The following is a 17,761-nucleotide window of genomic DNA, read 5'->3' on the forward strand; positions in this document are numbered from 1 at the left end:
GTGGTACTATAGCATACCTCCCGCACTTCTTGTTACGTTTTCTTCTTTTCCTTTGCTTAGCTTGTAGTTCCTTTTTTTTTTCTTTTTCTTTTTTTCTATAGTATGAAACGGTCTTCCCTTTTTATTCTTTTGTAGATTAGTGGTACTGCTGGTTAGCAGTACTCAGGATTAGCCGTGTTGCTAATTAGCAATGTTCCTTTTTTTTTTTTTTTTTTTCCTTAATATTTATATAAAAAGAGTAAGTAAAAGCATAGAATAAATTAAAAGAAAAAAAAAAAAAAAAAAAAAAAGGCGTTCACAGCCAAGTACTACTTCTGTGACACTTGCAAAATGTAGCTACATGATAGAAAATTAATAATAACAGGTGTTGGTTTTGGAGCATTGGGTAATTATCCGCGCATGTAAGGTTGTCAAATAGCGCCGCCATGTACATGCGACTGGTGTTCATAAAGATTCTGAGGCACCAACTGGTAAAACACGTGTGGTGTACAGGAAAAAGATTATAATAAAAAAAGTTACAAATTATTCGTTTGGGGGATAGGCAAAAATTTAAGTACATAAATATATGTACATACTTGAAAGTGCATATGGAGAAAAGAAAGCCGCGAATGGGGCACGAGAATGGATTGGGCGAATGGTTGTTTTACTCGTATACTCCATACCGTGCGCTTCACAAGAGTACACTGCGAATGTACATTCAGATTGTACACTTCAAAATGGGTGTTTTTTTTTGTTTTTTTTTCCCTCAAATGTTTGAATACATGCGGACGGGTACATATATAAATGGTCCGAATTTATCGAATTTATACGTACATAAGGTGGTATGTTCATAAGCATGCATAGATGAATATATGAAACAACAACTTATATTAACGTATGTCAAAATTGGGGATCTATTAAAGCACCTGTGGTGGCAATATAGATGCGCACGAAATTGGTCGACCATGAAGGGGCAAACATAACATATCCAGTGGGTATGGATGGGTGAAAGGGTTACTTACCTTAGCAACATCGCGGGAAGCGAACTGACACGTTGCCGCGCCTTACAAATGTAGGATGCATATACGTATGCATAAGAAATTTTACTTACAAAACAAGGAAAATGAAAACACAAATAATTAAGGCTTTTTTCGTGGACCTAGATCGAATAGTGCGAATGTACATTTAAAAAACACATATATATATATAAAGGTTCAAAGGCAGCTTAAAATATGAATTAATAAGGAAAGCTAATTTAGGAAGGCTACATAATGTACACGTACGTTATATATGTGCTATATAAATAATACAAGGATAAAATAAACTTAGGCGTTGGCAATACGCATACATAATGTGGTATACCCTGATATATACAATGCGTATAATTCTGACATACCTACATATTGTATATATGTACACATATTTATAGCCAAAGGGAAATTCAAAAAAAATTGGTATATTAATAAAAAACATACATAAAAAGTTGATGCACAAGGTTGAAGAAACATGGCGTTGATACATAAGATTTTTACATAAACTTGAAACATAATGTTTGGATACATGAAGTTGAAGATCCCTCAACAACTGCAGATGTACAATCCCCTCCAATTGGAAAAATAAAATTTTCTGAAAGAAAAATGCAAAATATATTTTCCAATTCTTCTTTTTTTTTTTTATTTTTTTTATTTGCTTATCGTTGTAACATCCATTTATGTAGCTATAATATATTTCCTCCTGGATTGGATTCTTATCCTGTAACATTTCACTCGAAGGAGTACCCGATTTTTTTATGTGGCCGCTTTTCTTAGTGTTCAAACTAGGCGTACGCACAGCATAGCGAATTATATACATAATATGCTTACGTACTTGCACGCATATATGTACCTATCTCTGTACAAATGACATAAATATGTACAGGAAAAGGAAAAAAAAATAAATGTTGCCAAGTTTCTCGAGTGGAACTTCACAAATGTGAGTGACACAGAGTAACAATTGAGCTGAATAATGATGGAGGGGATGTCAAATGAACAAAAAATGCAAGTACGGCTCAACGAAAAAATAAGCGCATGTTTGTGTACACGTACACAAATATGATAACGGGAAGGTGAAAGGCATCAAAATGATCTTTCCAAAGAGGCCACATAAAAAACGTTCATATTTTAAAAAATAGTTAACTGATTTTATTTTTTAACAAGCAAGTGTTGTAAATAAATTAATAAGTTGTTTAATTCACTTCGTTTAATGTGAAAAAAGGATGTATTTTTTGAATTATCACGGTGTAGGTTCGTATGTCATGCATGTGTGCGGATGGTTTATATATGAATTGTGCATTAATATATGCACATGACCTCGATGTAAGCACATTTTTTTTTTTTTGGCAGTTCTTTGTGTTCCTATCAATGGGCTCTTTTTTTTTTATTTTATTATTTTATTTTTTTTTTCATTTTGTTATCCCTTTTTCCTTGAGTTGTTCAAAAATGTAGAATAGGGTTTTCAGCATAGAAAGGCAGGAGCAAAGTGAGCATGTTTGATGTCAAAAGTGAGGATTAGGTCATCATCCCTGTTGAGCAGCTTAGATGTACATTCTTAGGTGCGCATCAAATGTACATTAAGGGTCCAAAAATCACTTTAGAACCTGTACCTAACTCCTAAACTCACAGGGCTACACTTTTTCATAAATGGGCCAAGTATCCCAAGCGTACTATATATAAACATAGCTCAACTGTTTTCTAATCCTCTAAGTGAACACCTGAACTATTTTCTAAATCTCCAAGTGAACACCTCAACTACAAAGATAGTTTACCTTCAAAATGGCTTACAAGGCATTTGCTTTTTTTTTTTTTTTTTTTCACATTTTCAAAAAAGGTTTTTTCATAAATGGGAAAGTTATGTCAAATGGAGGTACATACACCTGGCGCATACCTAAACTATGAATATGTTTTTTTTTTTTTTTTATTAGTCCAGGTATTATATGCATATATCTTCTAAGTGAACATTTACAAATTAGAGCTTTATAAATTTTACATGAAAAAAAAAAATAATCTCTCCCTTTCCATTCACGTGCAGTTGCACCCTGTATATATTAACTGCATTCTTAACACATCGCTTATGTGAAAAATCTCGAATAATGATAAAATGGTTAACTACGCTCGACGACAGATACCCATGGGAGTCACCGAAGTGAATCTCTCTCGACCTGTTTATTCGTCAAAAAAGGCGCATAAAAAAAAAAAGCAAAAAAATACACCAATTCTTCTAACACCACGTAACGCATGTGCGTAGATTTATACATAAACAAGTTTGCACATCTGTATTGGTAACTGCGGGTGCACGCGCATTGCCACATCGGGGCATATGATACAGTAAAATATAGCCCTCATTCGTGTGGATCCCTTCTATGGTTAAGGCTGCACCCTACTTCACCGTACATATAACACTACTATCCTAAATACAATTTACGTTGTAGTTCTAAGTGACGAACGGCAAAAATAAATTAATGTAAAACTAAGTAAAAGGGTTTTCTATCCAAGGCTTTAAAACAGTCCAACAACTTAGTGAGCCTTCCTCCCGAGTTTATCTCATTTGACCCATAGAAAAAGGCAACGCAATGGCCCTAAAAGGGGAATTCATAAAATTGCAACGATGAAGGAAGTATATATGTTATGAGCCAAAGGAAAGTACATAATAAGTAGCTGGTTCTTTTCTGGAGACAAATGTTCCATGTATAAAGGTTGCTATGTTACAGGTGAAGTTTACATATATAGCAAGAAGCGATTCGCAAACGATATGTTTCTACACCTTTTTAGAGGGGGGTAAAAATGCATAGCTAATCAACAGTCATAAGAAAGCAATAGGCATAAACGTAAGTTAACGACAGGATTGGAGCATGTGTTGTATATATACACACGCCCCAATACATTTGCGGATCTATGAACTTTGGGCAAATGCCCGTATTCAACAAATGAACTCCTATGTATGCCACGTTCAAAGAGCATGTTTGATAACACTTAGGTTATATTGTTATTTGTACTCTTTATCTTCAAAGCTAGCTATTTGTCCTTGTAATAAAAGCGACCTTTTCACTGCGTGACGAACACCGTGGATGTTCTTCAAGAACTTAAATGTATCGAATTAAGGTAGATTTTATTGCCTCCATTTTTTTCTCTCTCTTTTTTTTTTATTAACCTCCTTATTGTCACATTGAGTCCATGTATTAGCAATGTTTTTACCAATCTACTATTTTCGAAATACCCCACCGTTCCCATGGCAAAATAAAAGTACGAGTGTTTCATTATGTAGTTTACACAACTCTTTTTGTTACTTTTGCTGTGGGTGATTTCACGCTAGTTTATGCTTCTAACCTGGCAGCAGAATGGTCACCTTTCTTACGACTAGTGCTTAAGCGTTTGTAGATATACACACCCACGCACATAAATACATACGTACACATATATATACACGTGGGTACTTATATTTTTGTAACCTCCTTACCGATGCTAAAGGCACAATTCAAAATTGTTACACATTTATCATAAATAAAAGAAGCACCTAAGAATGCTCCACCTCCGCAAGTACATATCGTCCGCGTGCCATTGTACGGAAAGGCGAATAGAACAATATGCATATGGTATGCCGACATGTAAGAAGTGACGCCCCGAGATGTATTTACTCAAGCACAAGCAGCTATTCCTAAATGTTACAAAAAGTGGGGGGTACGGGAATTTTGTAGGAGGAATAAATTAGCACGCCCATGACTGTTTTATGTTAAACTCCCTGCCTTTGGATTTCTTCCTCCCCACTATTGTCCGTCGAACAATAGCTACAGTTAACTTTAAAGGGGAAGATCTAAGCCTCGTGGTTTTTCTCCTGTTGCCTAATTTTAGCCCTTTCCCAATCGTACAGCTGTGAGCACCCCGACTCATTCTGTAAGGAGCTCCTTAGAACGGGCCTTACAGCTAAAAGTGATCGCATCATAATGATTAAAGGACCTTACCTTTTGCGCGCACTTCACTGCGAAATAGTTTTAAAGCAAAAAGAAGAAAATTTTTTTTATGTTAAAAATTCAGGAAAAAAAAACATATATATATTTAATGTATGCTGAACTCTTTCCTCCCCTCATGGAATAGCATCTGCCACAACGCCTAACACCTGTTCTGCGTTATGCGTACGTTCTTTTAACAAACAAAAGCATAAGCTAAAATGTGAATCTTTCCTTGGAGATCGTTCTAGGTGAATCAGAAAAATTAACAGTTTTCTATTCCATTTATTCTTTTCATAATAATTTCTTTTGCTAACGTTTTTTTTTTAAAAAAGAAAAAAAAAAAAAAAATATATGTACATTCCAACAATGATCTTTAAATGTTTATAGGTGTTTTTTTTAAATTTATCTTTCATATAAATATTGAATAATTAAAAAAAAAAAAGTAGACGTATGGAAATAATTTTAAGAAATTTCATGCATCGACATATACACATGTGTTCGTTTTATTTATAATTATCTTTTACACGTTTTGAATGCATTTGTTCTCTATTATTGCGTGTACTGAAACATAAATACACGGATGTAAAAATATATACACGTGTGTGTATATATGCATGAGTACGCATATGTATACACACACACATATATATACATACGTACGTGCATATGCATGCGCACCAGGAGTTAAAAATGCAGTTAAATTCAAAATAGTTAGGGCGTGTTTTGTTTTAAAAAACAGGTTCAATAGTTAGTTCCACAATTGTTAAAAAGTTGATAAAATTGCAAGATGCATGGTCAAATATATATGCCATCTTTTTTGAAGACTTTTTTTTTTTTTCTTTTTCTTTTTTTTTTTTTTTTTTTTATTAATGCGTAAAAGTAGAGTAGTGTGTCCCGCTGGTAATATCCATTTTTTATAATGCCATAAAACTTTTCATACGGGGGGGGTACTTAATAAAAGCGTGCATATGCAGCTATATATGTGGACAAGTAACTACAATACGCAATGAGGCGTGGGGGATATATACCTCTGTACTTCCCATGATGTTTGAAAAACAATTGCTGCATTATACCTATGCACCACTGGTGGTGTACTTTGTTACGGCTTTGGTTCCTTCAGAGACGGCGTGTTTTGACAATTCTCCAGGTAAAAGTAACCTAACGGCAGTTTGAATTTCACGTGATGACAATGTTCTCTTCTTGTTATAACGAATTAGTCTAGTTGCTTCGGTAACTAACCTGTCAAATATATCATTAATGAAAGAATTCATAATATTCATGCTTTTTTTTGTCACACCAGTTTCTGGATGCACTTGTTTTAAAACTTTAAAAATGTAAAGTGAAAATGACTCTGTTCTTCTTTTTCTCTTATGCCTTGGTCCCAAAGTTTTTCCTGCAGTTTTCTTTGCAGCTTGAGATTTTTGCGCTGGTCCTTTTCCTGACATTTTTTAATATTTTTTTTTGTACAGAAAAAAGAAATGTTTTTTTAGCCAACTTTATTTAAAAAAAAAAAAAAAAAAAGGGGAAACTTTCTGTTATTTCCGCAGAATTTTACTATATTTAATTAAATTTTCTCAACTTTTTATTCAACAAAATGGGAATAACAATTTACATTACAATGCAATTGTTTTTTTTAACAAAAATTGGTTAAACGTGAAAAAGGAAAAAAAAAAAGAAAAAGAAAATAGAAAAAAAAGAAATTTTACTTTATAACTATTTCGTACCAACGAAAAATTTAATGTAAAATAAAATATAATACGTAAGGTTTTTGTTAAGCGTGTTACATTATATATGCAATATATACACGTATAATAAAGTACACTATTTACAATGCAAAAAAAAAAAAAAAAAAAAAAAAAGTTGGCAAAAAGGAACACGTAAACACGTATATATAAAATATGCACAAATGTAAGTAATATACGTTTTACTTGTATCCGAACACATCACAATTTTCCCTGAAAGAAGAAATGTTTTTTCATGCAAAAAAAAAAAAAAGAAGAAATGTTGAAAATTTAGGATTTATTTCTTACTAAATAGTGACAGGGAAAAATAATTATATATAAGTGAAAATATCCGAACGTTCAAGGGGGCGCACTTGCAAGTACGCGTGTATTAATCATTTTATTCAATAATGATGAACGTAAATATATATATATATATATAATGCATAAATGTACATATTTATACATATATATTTATATATACACGTATATGTGCGTATTTATATATTTTTGTACATGTGCGCTATGCGCGGAGTTAAGAGTAAAATGTGCGCATCAACCGGGTTGAGTAGATGGTGTACATTACCGCTCAATTATTTATACACGCTTTGTTGTCACATGGCCTGGTCACATTTTATTTTTTGTAAAATTCGCACACTGTCTTCATAAACTGAAAAGTGAGGAGAAACCCTTAACCTCTTGGTACTTGCGCGTAAACATGCGTTGCCCGCGAGTTAAATGCTAAAATGCACGTTTTTATGTTCACCCTTGTGACATGTGTACGTGAGGATGTATACAGGTGGAATTATATATATGTGCACATTCAAGTTTGCACGAAAAAGTACATGTGATATATGCAATATGAGCTGCACAAACGGGTACGCGGTCGCGCAACTATCAATGGGGAAATTTTGTTCGTCCGAGAAGAAGACTATTTTGCCATTTCACTTATCATTTTGCTTGCCCGTTGACAATTAGGAATGCTCAAGGCAAAAAATGTGATCAATTTTTCAATCTTGCGTTTTACCATTTCGACATTACAGGGTAATGTGCTGAATTGCGCTATCATCTCATGAGTTACTTAATATGGCATTGTGTATACATGTGAGTCATTCTGTTCATTTTGTCCCAATTTGATCACAAAAAAAAACAAGAAAAAAAAAACAAGGAAAAAGTATTTCCTTCATTAAATCGTTTTGCACCAATTGTCCCTGTGAACAAGATAATTACGCACTATTTTTATTTTTTTGATACGATTTTCACGTTTTCCTATTTTCTTATTTTCACCAAATTGTGCATTTTTTCGCTTTTCCCTTTTGCAATTTTAGCAATTTACTATACTATTCTCGTTCAAATGATTAAATTGAGAAAGTCGGAAAAAAATGAAAATTGTTGATATGTATAATGTGTTGCGTTTTTACAAATTAAGCAACACGAAAATTCCCCCTTTTTTTCTTTATGCATAAAATGTGTGCACACGAACGAAAAAAAAAAAAAAAAAATGGTAATTTCCAGAGCAGGTCATAATTTAAGGTGTTCAAATGAGCACACCTCCCTTGTACATATGTGTGAGTTGCAATTAACTAATGGAAGACAGAAAAAAAAAAAAATTGTGTATATCTCAATTTAATAGAACCATCGGTTTTTCCTTAAAGCTGCGCAAAAAAAGTAGGAAAGCGTGTGTGTCCCCATTTGGGGGCCAGGTTTTGCATTTTCTCTGTATTCCTTCTCCTATCATTACATGCAGGATTACATTACAGCGCGTTTGTCTGTTCATGCGTATGCACATGCATACCCATTTGAGTACGCATTTTACACACATGTGAGGTCCGGGAACACGCATCCACCGATTTGCTCACAGTTCTCAACTGCGCTACTCGAAAATTTCGTAAACCACATGTGTGCAATTAAATTTCCGCAAACGTGAGGGGCAACAAAAACGTCTTCCTGCCAAGGGGTTAATCAATCCTGCTTTAACATTTATTCCTGGGTTGTAAGATCAATTTATCCCTTTTTTCAATTCGGTTAAGTGCATTTAAGAATACAGGGAAAAATGCTCACGCAGAATTCGCCAAATTTAGTTTAACTCATTGTAGGGCAGTTTAATTTCTATGTTCAGCGAGTGTTTCCCTATTTCGGAGGCACATTTTTTTAGTTTGTTCGTAAAGGGACTTATCCTTAAGCGCACCCAGCTCTTCGCACTTATGCACTACATAATGATACTCTTCATCCGAATAAATAAGCGGTAAAAAAAAAAAAAAAAAAAAGTTTTATCTTTCGAATTTTAAAGCACATGGAATATTCTTATTCGTTCTTACGCAAAGGTACATTTTATATAAAGAACAACGACGTGAAAGATGTACATGTAATACAAGCATTTTAGCATTACTTAGGTTTATAAAAAAAAAAAAAATTTTAATGGTCAAAAAGAGAAAGGTTTAGCAAAGTCTAAGACCATGCTAAAAACACCCGTACAATTAAATTTTCCGTCTCAATTGTTTTGAAAAAAAAAATGGTCAGATTGTAAAAGTATATTTTCGCGAATTCCTCCCTGAGGAATGACAACTCCTTATTGATGACACCGATTTTGCGGCAATGTATGTACAGATGCACATGTCTTTCCTCACGTAGATGGCCAAGTTTTGCACATAAGTCATCTTCGTAGTTTAATGCGGCCCCGATTGACAAAGCAAATTTGTTGGATCCTGGGTGTGTCATTTTTTTCGTCTATGACATGTTCAGTCTACTTATTCTTCCGATTGACTGCTCCATAATTAATTATTTTTGCATTCCACAGTTCAAAGGAAACACGATATGTATACATGTATATATGTATTCTTCTCCCATTGCTCTCTGTTGTGCGCAAAAGAGCAAAATAGGATGGGAAGTTCATCCGTAGATGAGTAGCCAAAGTATAAATCACTATGATCACTATTCAATCCCACGCTTGTTGTAATATTCCCGTTTACATTTTTTTTTTTTTTATTCCCCTTTTCAAAATGCTTCATTAATTTTGGAAAAAACGTGCTGCGTTGCGAAATTTGACACGCAGTTATTTTTCTTCTGTTCTAACAAGTCAAACTGCAATCCCCTCTGTTTATCAACATACGGAATGATAAAATTACCGACCAGATCTTTGACTATGAGTTTATTATTTTCATCACTATTATTATCTAAAGAGTTGTAAATTTCGTTGAGCTGTTCAGCTTTTTTTTTGGTCCTTATCAAAGCTTCTTCCTTTGAAGCGTCATTGATTGCTTTACTTAAAATGTCCTCCAAGTAAGAATCAACGGTTTGGTTATTTAGCCCCATGATTTCATTGAATATATAATCTTCCTTTTCTCTCAATAAAAATTCAGCTTGTCTTTTTCCCTTTTCTTTGCATTCCTTTAATCTCCTTTCCCTTTCTGCATATTTTACGAGTACCGCTATTTTCCTTTCTTCTTCATATTTCTCCAATTCGTTGGATAAAGAATCTAGCAATTCCGATATGTATTTTCCTTGCACATTTTCTAGGTAAGAATCAAGTTTTATTTCTTCAAAATTTTCCTTTTCGAATAGATCTTTTTCGTTTGCACTAATTTGATCTATTTTTTCGTACGCTTTTAATTCTTCAATTAAATCGCTGTAAGATTGTTTTCCATCATTCATTAACATTTTTATGGCTTTTCCCCTTAGCAAATTTTGTAACTGCAAAATATTTTTTTCGAAAATATCTTGTTTACTGGACTTTACCTCTATCGAGGGGAAGTTTATTTTCATGCATTGTCCTTTTTTTTGTGTTTTTATCGATTCTCCCAAAACATATTCCTCTGATGTGTATTTACTTTCCTCCTTATTTAAATATCTGTAAAATGTGTCAATTATTTGCTTATTCTTTTTCTCTTCATATTTAGAGAACTTATCGTATTTCTTTTCCCCTTGTGTGTATTTGGAAGATTTATCAAAATCCATATTCAGGTCGTTCAGGTCATGCAGGTTGAGGAGGTTGTCAATTTTGTTTGACGTCTTCTCGTTTATTTTTTCTGGGACAGTTCCATTTCTTTCGAGTTGTAAATTGTAATTTGATGTGTGATCATTCATATGATGAACTATGTCCGTTTTTTCATTAAAAATTGTTTTGAGATTATTTTTTGTTTCTACAAATAAATTTCTCATATCTCTTGCTTTTTCCTTTTCAAAATTTTCAATAATTTTATCCTTATTTTTATCTCTATTTTGAACAATTTTTTCGACCTCGTAAAATATTCTATCTGCCTTTTCCGTATCTCTTTGTATGATAACCTTTTTCAACAATTTCATTTTTTTTTCTTGTAATTCTTTTATTCGTTTTTCCCTGTCTGCCCATTCGTGATATTCTATTTGCTCCAAGATTCTTCTCTTTTCCTGTAAATTTTTGATATTTTCATTTTTATTTATTTGCTCCTCTAGCATTCTTTTTTCTTTTAATTTTCTGACAATTTGAATATTTTCGCTGTTAACTGATAAATTCTTTTCAAGGCAAAGGTTTGCCAATTCTTTAATTTCTTTTTTTCTTTGTTCTATCTGATCACCCTCGTTGGTTGCTCCGTCCGCCTGTGCGGAATCATTCATCGTCCCTGAGTTGCCATCGTTCTCATTTTCAGCTCTTTCATGTTCTTCCTTCTGGGTAGCAGGACCACTTATATGCTTTATGGTAGTACCTTCCTTACTAGACAGCTGCTTTTTCGCCCCACTATCCGTAATTACTTTTGATTTCCCCTTTAATTTTTCATTTAACTTTTTTTTTGTATAATAGATGTTTGTAGGCTCCCTATTTCTACGGCTAATATTTTTTCTGTTTTCATCAATTAGAGCATTTTCGTCATTATGTTCATTTTCGCCGAACTTTTTTCGCACCCTTGGTTTCATGTAATTGCTCATTTTGCTGGGGCTACGCTATTAGAAGGGAAGCAAATTAAGCATGCGCAGAAACAAAGAGGGAATTATTTTTTTTTTTTTTTTCTGCTAATCTGGGAAAATTGCTTCAAAAGTTAAAGCCGTTTTGACACATTTATATTTAATGTGTAACTTCTCTCCATCGAGGAGTCTTATTTTTACTTCTCTTTTCCTTAAAACATAATGTTAGCTTACCATGGCTTAACTGTAAAGGGACTTTTTTAGTTCAGTTTTTAAGTTCATATTGTCAAGGAAGGTAACAATATTACTTGTATAAATTAAAAAAAAAAAAAAAAAAAAAAAAAATACGCGTAGACAATCATTTTAGTGCTTAAGACGCTGGGGGGGGAAATTACCCATTTTCTATCGTTGCACATGAGAACGTATATTCAATGTTATTTTTTTAAACTGCGGTAGAAATAGGAAGCGTGTAAAGCGTCTAGCATAAAACCTGTTTTTTAATAAAAAGTTTTTCCTTTTTTTAGTATTAGAGAGCTGCTTATAAGCGCCTCCTTCAGTTCTATTGGCAGACAGAATTAAAATTGGGTAGTATATATTTTTATAAAGGGCTAAGCTCACAATTTTAGCCACACATTGATGCACATTCTCCTTTCATTAAAGTTCGGATCAGAAACTTTAGCCATCCTCTTAACCATTTCAGAAGAGTAGAAAAAAAAAAAAAAAGGAAAAGGCGTCACAATGGGGAATGCGCAAAAATCACCGTGCTGTGCACAATGATATGCTAAAGACATTTCTCCCCAATGAACATATAATGAGTGTATTTTATTAGCAAATAAATCGTCCTCTTGATATAATTTCGTTTAGGGAAAGATACAAAGCTCAATTGTGTTATAATTTATAACGGAAGGTACTTTTTTTATTTTTTTTTTTTTTTTTTTTTTTTTTTCCATTTCTTAACCGTGTGTAAACACCTATCCTTACAAATTGTTAAAAAAAAGAAAATGTCTACGACCATTTTCATTTTTTAATCCCGCTGAATTGGTTTCACCAGGATGACAGAGGCACTACCTGATCATTAAATTAACCACTTCCGTGTGCTTATGCCATGTGTGAACTTACAACAGTGTACAGGCATAGGAAGTCATTTTTTTTCTGGCCCATCTTAATTTCCAAGGCCAAACCACGAAATTGAGTTTTGTACACATATGTACACATCCATATCATAACCGCTTGAATAAAATGCATAATTAGGCTCCCTTAGATTTTCCAAAAAGCGTTAGGGGGGATTTTTCCTACATACGACAATATACCGATACTTGTAATACAAATGTGCTTTTTGCGTATTCATACATACTCGCTTCTTTTCACATTGTGCCTGTTTCGGGTGTTCCATATCGAATGATGATGATGATGAGGAGTAGGAGGAGGACGACGATGATGACGTGAAAAAAATAAAATTCCGCCTCTGTAAAGGTTATTAAAAAAATGGGGAAAAGTGATTTGTTTGTCATTTGCGTAAATATTTCGTATGCTCCAATATGCGTATTTTTATACATGCGCGTAAATGCGTTTTTTTATGTGCAACAAAGCATATTAACGAGTGAATATTTTTTTTTTTCTTTGCGCATGTATTGTATTGTATTTTTTTTTTTTTTTTTTTTTTAAAGTGAAAGGAAACATTTCCGAGAGCATTTTTCCCCTCTAAATTTGTACTATACATGTATACATATGCTTTTATGTACATAGGCATAGTATATATTTCGATTTTTTAAGGCGCTGTTTTATTTCTCTTTTTTTCGTTTTCACAGCAAATGTATTTGAGTTCCCCGCAGCTAAGGAAAATTCGTTCTTTGGCGTGCGAATTAACCCCCAATTCAGCCTTTTTCCAGTATATACAAACCGTATACGTGTAATATATTTTTATATGTATGTGGTTCCCCCCCCTTTCTTTCCCCTGCGTTCTTTGCTCTTGCCCAACCATTTTTATGCCTCTGAGGGAGTTAAAGAGAACAAAGTTCAAAAATGAATTTTTTTTCAAGCAAACCCAATATAAGGAGCACTAAATCTGAAGTCATCCAAAAAGCAAACAACAATAATGATAGCTGCAGCATTGATAATGGTACCCATGTTGGGGGGAACTATACGAGCAGCCACCATATCGGTAGTAACAACGTAGGCGATGACGGAAAAATGCAAAATGACGGGGGCAGTGGCAATTTTCTACTTGAAGATAGCAGCGGTTTCGCGTACTCCAACTGTGACGCTGATAAAATGTCTGAAATCCACTACAGTAACAAAGCTTACGACCCCCAGTATAGTATGTACATGAATAAAATAGCAAACCAGGTGAGGTCTACAAGAAACCACACATCTTCCCACAGAATATATTCGCCCAGATCCCAATCCATAAATCTATTCGCACCAAAAGTGAATAGGACATCCAACATATCGAGAAATTTTGATGACAGATTATCGTACATTTCGTTCTACACCAATAACAAAAAAAAATTAAACAAAACTTCCATCCTGGAGCCCCATGATAACTTCAAAACGCAGGCCAATTCGCAGATCGTGGAACAATCCCTAGACTTACTTAAACATCTAGTAAATCAGGAAAATAGGGAGCAATACTTGTCCGCACAAGAAAAGGATAAAAAAAATAAATTAATATTAAAACTGATTGATCAAGCTAAAAGAAATGATGAAAGGGCACATGTGTCGCAAACAGAATGTGCCAGTAACAATTCCATTGATAATTATCAAAAAAGAATGGATATGTTACATTTAAAATTTATGAAATTAAAAAATGAATATTCTCAACTTAATAACGAAAATGTTATCCTAAAAAAACAAATAAGGAATATAAAGGATAATTATCATATGATAAATTCGAAAAGTGCTACCGTTTCCTTCCCCCGCGGATCCATAGAGGAGGAACCACTTCGAAGTAACGACAGCTGGCACAGCAGCAACGTCGGCAAGAACAACAGCGGCAACACTGACAAAATCGGAAACGTTAATAATGAACAGAGGATCAAGCAACAACAGGGGGAAAGAGTAACGTTAAACAAAACAATCAGTATTAACAACGTACAAGCACCTGTGATTCCATCATTTCAGAAGAAGAAATTAGTAGATTGTCAAGTCCAAACAGAATGCAACTTAATGAGCCCTATAGCAGACAAGCCCGATGATACAAAAGTAGGAGGTCCACACTCAAACCTCAAGGTGAGTGGCAATCATTTAAATTCCACCTTCTTAAATGATAGTTATATTAGCAAATTACGAGAACAAATTAGAAATGAAGTTACACAAGAAATCACCAACAAGGTAGAGCAAAAATATAAAGAGGAACTGCACATGTTGAGACAGACCATAGAGAATTATAAGACGAAGAGTTCAAATGTTGCGGAAGAAAGTTCCATTGATAATCTACTAAAGAACACTAAGCATAAACTGGATGAACAAGTAAAGGAGACAATTAACAAGTATAAAAATAACCTTTTCGATCACCTTAAGGAATTAATAAATGAAGCTAGCCAGGGGGGGAAAAGTACGGGTCAGATGAATTGCCAGGGGGATGAAATTGCTACAGAAAACGTGAACATTGGAGTGGATAACTTTTCTTCCCTCCCCTTTAATGACAAAATTAATGAATGCATAAAGTTGTTCGAAACTATCACCCAAAAACAAATAAGCGCTAGGAAAATAAAGGAGAAAAGGCGGGACAACAATAGTAGCATAATCAGTGCCCTTAACGACATAAACACAGACATAAACGATATTGACAATATGATCGATAATTTGCATGCAAATATTTCACAGGATCATTTTTCTGACGATGCAGAAAGCCGTCCAGGAGAGCTGGACCTTTTAGGGAAAGCGACCTCCTTTAATGACGATTTAGATTTGGAGGAAGAAGCCAGTCCTAGAACATTAGGTGGAGCGCTTGAAAGTGGTGAAGAAGGCGAACTGAAGGAGGAAATAACTACCAGCATGGATAAAGCGATAAAATGCTCCCAAAGGGGAGAAAAAAATGCTTATAATATTGACGATCCAATGACTGTTCGTAACGATGGTGGCATATTTAATAGGAAGGGAATAAGTAGTACCGACGGGGACCTCTCCCATAGGAATAACTTTCATGTGGATAGCCACCCATCCGATAACAAGATTGACGTGATGGGCAATATGACGATGGAGATTAATCCTTTTTTGGAAGAGACAGTAGAAGGTGGAGAAAAACCTTTGATTGACGTGAGAAGTAAAAATGCGAATATGGTTATGCATCATTCGGAGGGTGATGTGCCAGGTGGGAATCATACCGGTGTGCATTTTGACATTCATTCCGATGTGCAGTTCGAATTCCGTGTTGATCAAAACGTGGGAGGGGAGACAAATGTACACTTCATCGAAACTCCCGAAGGTGTCTACAAAACAGGGCACATTGTAGAAGGTATGGAGGAAGAGAATTTTAATAATGAAAAGATGCTCCATAGAGAGGAAAGCTCTCATAACTTCGCAACGAACGATAATAACGCTTATGACAATCCCAAGGGGGATTTCCCAAAGGGGGAAGAGAACGAAGCTATACCAACAGAATTGGCCGATGGCAAAAATAAAGATAGCGTAGACACTGAAAAGGAAAAGAAAAAGAGCAAATGGAAAAATATTTTCACCAGCAAAAAAACGAAAAAGAAAAACTTAAGTGACAATTTCGGCGATGACACAGAATTGTGGTCGAAAAATGAAAATGATGAAAAAAATATTAAAGGAAACATCAATGAAGAAACCTTTTACAACAGTACGAACGGTAGTAAAGCAAATAACACCCTGCCGAATAAGGTGCAAATTGAGGAGGGAGAAATAGACGTTATAATGAATGGTGTAAATAATGCCAAGCAGATTGAAATTCACAGTGACCTACATAAATTTGCATCTATCAGTTATCAATCTAGCCAACCGTTTATGAACAGATCAGGAGATGGAAACGGAGAGAAGGATCCAGAAAGTGCATGCAACGTGAATAAGGGAGGCGAAGAATTCAAGCATCACAATGCGAATGGAATGATTAATAACGTTATGGCAGTAAATTGTACTAGTAAAAACTACGGTGATTACAACCCCCACGTGAGTAACGACAATCATTTCGTCGGTAAGGAAAAGTTTAACCAGTCTGAAACCACCCCCTATGATAGTAGCAACCGTAGAGCTCAATTTAACCCATTTAATCACCAGAATGATGAAAATGTGGAAACTAATAACGCGTATAGTATGTCAAGTGGAAATAATCAACACATGTATCAAAGTAATAACGAAACAGCAAATGGACCTAATTACAATACGAACGGTGACTACTCAAGTAACTACTCCGTATATTCATACAACCCAGCTACTTATAACAAAACCGGTTTTCCTTCACGAAACGAAGAAAGACATGAAGATAAGCCAATGTATAAGGAAGAATGTAACAGTGTACAAATTATGAACAATAGTGAGGATATGTATCGAAAGGATAATTTCCTATTTATAGAAAATAATAATAAGGCTTTTGCAAAACCGGGAGGGAATTATCAAAATAACGAAAATGCAAATTTCGTCAATTTTTACAATGACCATGTGGATGGTAATAATGTAAACAACGGTCCCAATTGTACAGACAAAGTGAATAAACAGTACGATTTCTTTTACAATTTGAACGAGCCCAATGGAGAAAGGAAGCAGTACACCACTTGGGGAAATCAAAACAGCAAGACCGCTTGTATAAACAGCTACAAATGGGAAGAACAGTTTGGTGAAACGACTGAAAGAAGCCCTCCAAATTATTACAGCAAAACGGCCAACATAAAACGAGTAAATAGCAGTGCAATAAATACGACTAAGACATTCACCAGTGATTTGTCGCAAAATGGCCAAGTCAATTTATCCACGAAGAGCGAAGTGCACTATAACTCATTCCAGGCACAAAAAAATAAAACAAAAAAAAATTTAGAAGACCTTTTTGCCTAGCCCACCGTGACTTGTATCCATTTTGGACTTTGAAAAATTTGCCAAAAGACCGTCCATCGCAGTTTCCTGTTTATGCAGTTGGCTCCTTCTTTCACTTTCGCAGAGCTCTTTGCGCCAGCATCACCAACTTCGGCTTCGTTACCAATTTCTCCCCTCATTTTTTCAGTGTTATACAAAATTAAATTCGTTCAAA

At 34.5% G+C, this 17,761-nt stretch overlaps 3 protein-coding genes across 3 annotated transcripts; 1 reads left to right on the forward strand and 2 right to left on the reverse strand.

Annotated features, from left to right (window-relative positions):
• Positions 1–6,033: 6,033 nt before the first annotated feature.
• PKNH_1422900 (histone H2B variant, putative) lies at positions 6,034–6,405 on the reverse strand (the record flags this gene model as incomplete). The annotated part of the gene is made up of 1 exon (XM_002262081.1): positions 6,034–6,405. The coding sequence occupies one exon, from the start codon at positions 6,403–6,405 to the stop codon at positions 6,034–6,036; it is 372 nt and encodes a 123-aa protein (XP_002262117.1).
• Positions 6,406–9,675: 3,270 nt separating this feature from the next.
• PKNH_1423000 (uncharacterized protein) lies at positions 9,676–11,583 on the reverse strand (the record flags this gene model as incomplete). The annotated part of the gene is made up of 1 exon (XM_002262082.1): positions 9,676–11,583. One exon carries the CDS (start codon positions 11,581–11,583, stop codon positions 9,676–9,678), a length of 1,908 nt encoding a protein of 635 aa, XP_002262118.1.
• Positions 11,584–13,581: 1,998 nt separating this feature from the next.
• On the forward strand, positions 13,582–17,568 carry PKNH_1423100 (conserved Plasmodium protein, unknown function; the record flags this gene model as incomplete). Its single annotated transcript, XM_002262083.1, has 1 exon — positions 13,582–17,568. One exon carries the CDS (start codon positions 13,582–13,584, stop codon positions 17,566–17,568), a length of 3,987 nt encoding a protein of 1,328 aa, XP_002262119.1.
• Positions 17,569–17,761: the final 193 nt, after the last annotated feature.

Source organism: Plasmodium knowlesi (assembly GCF_000006355.2).
Source record: "Plasmodium knowlesi strain H genome assembly, chromosome: 14".
In the NCBI taxonomy this organism is placed as follows: Eukaryota; Apicomplexa; class Aconoidasida; order Haemosporida; family Plasmodiidae; genus Plasmodium; species Plasmodium knowlesi.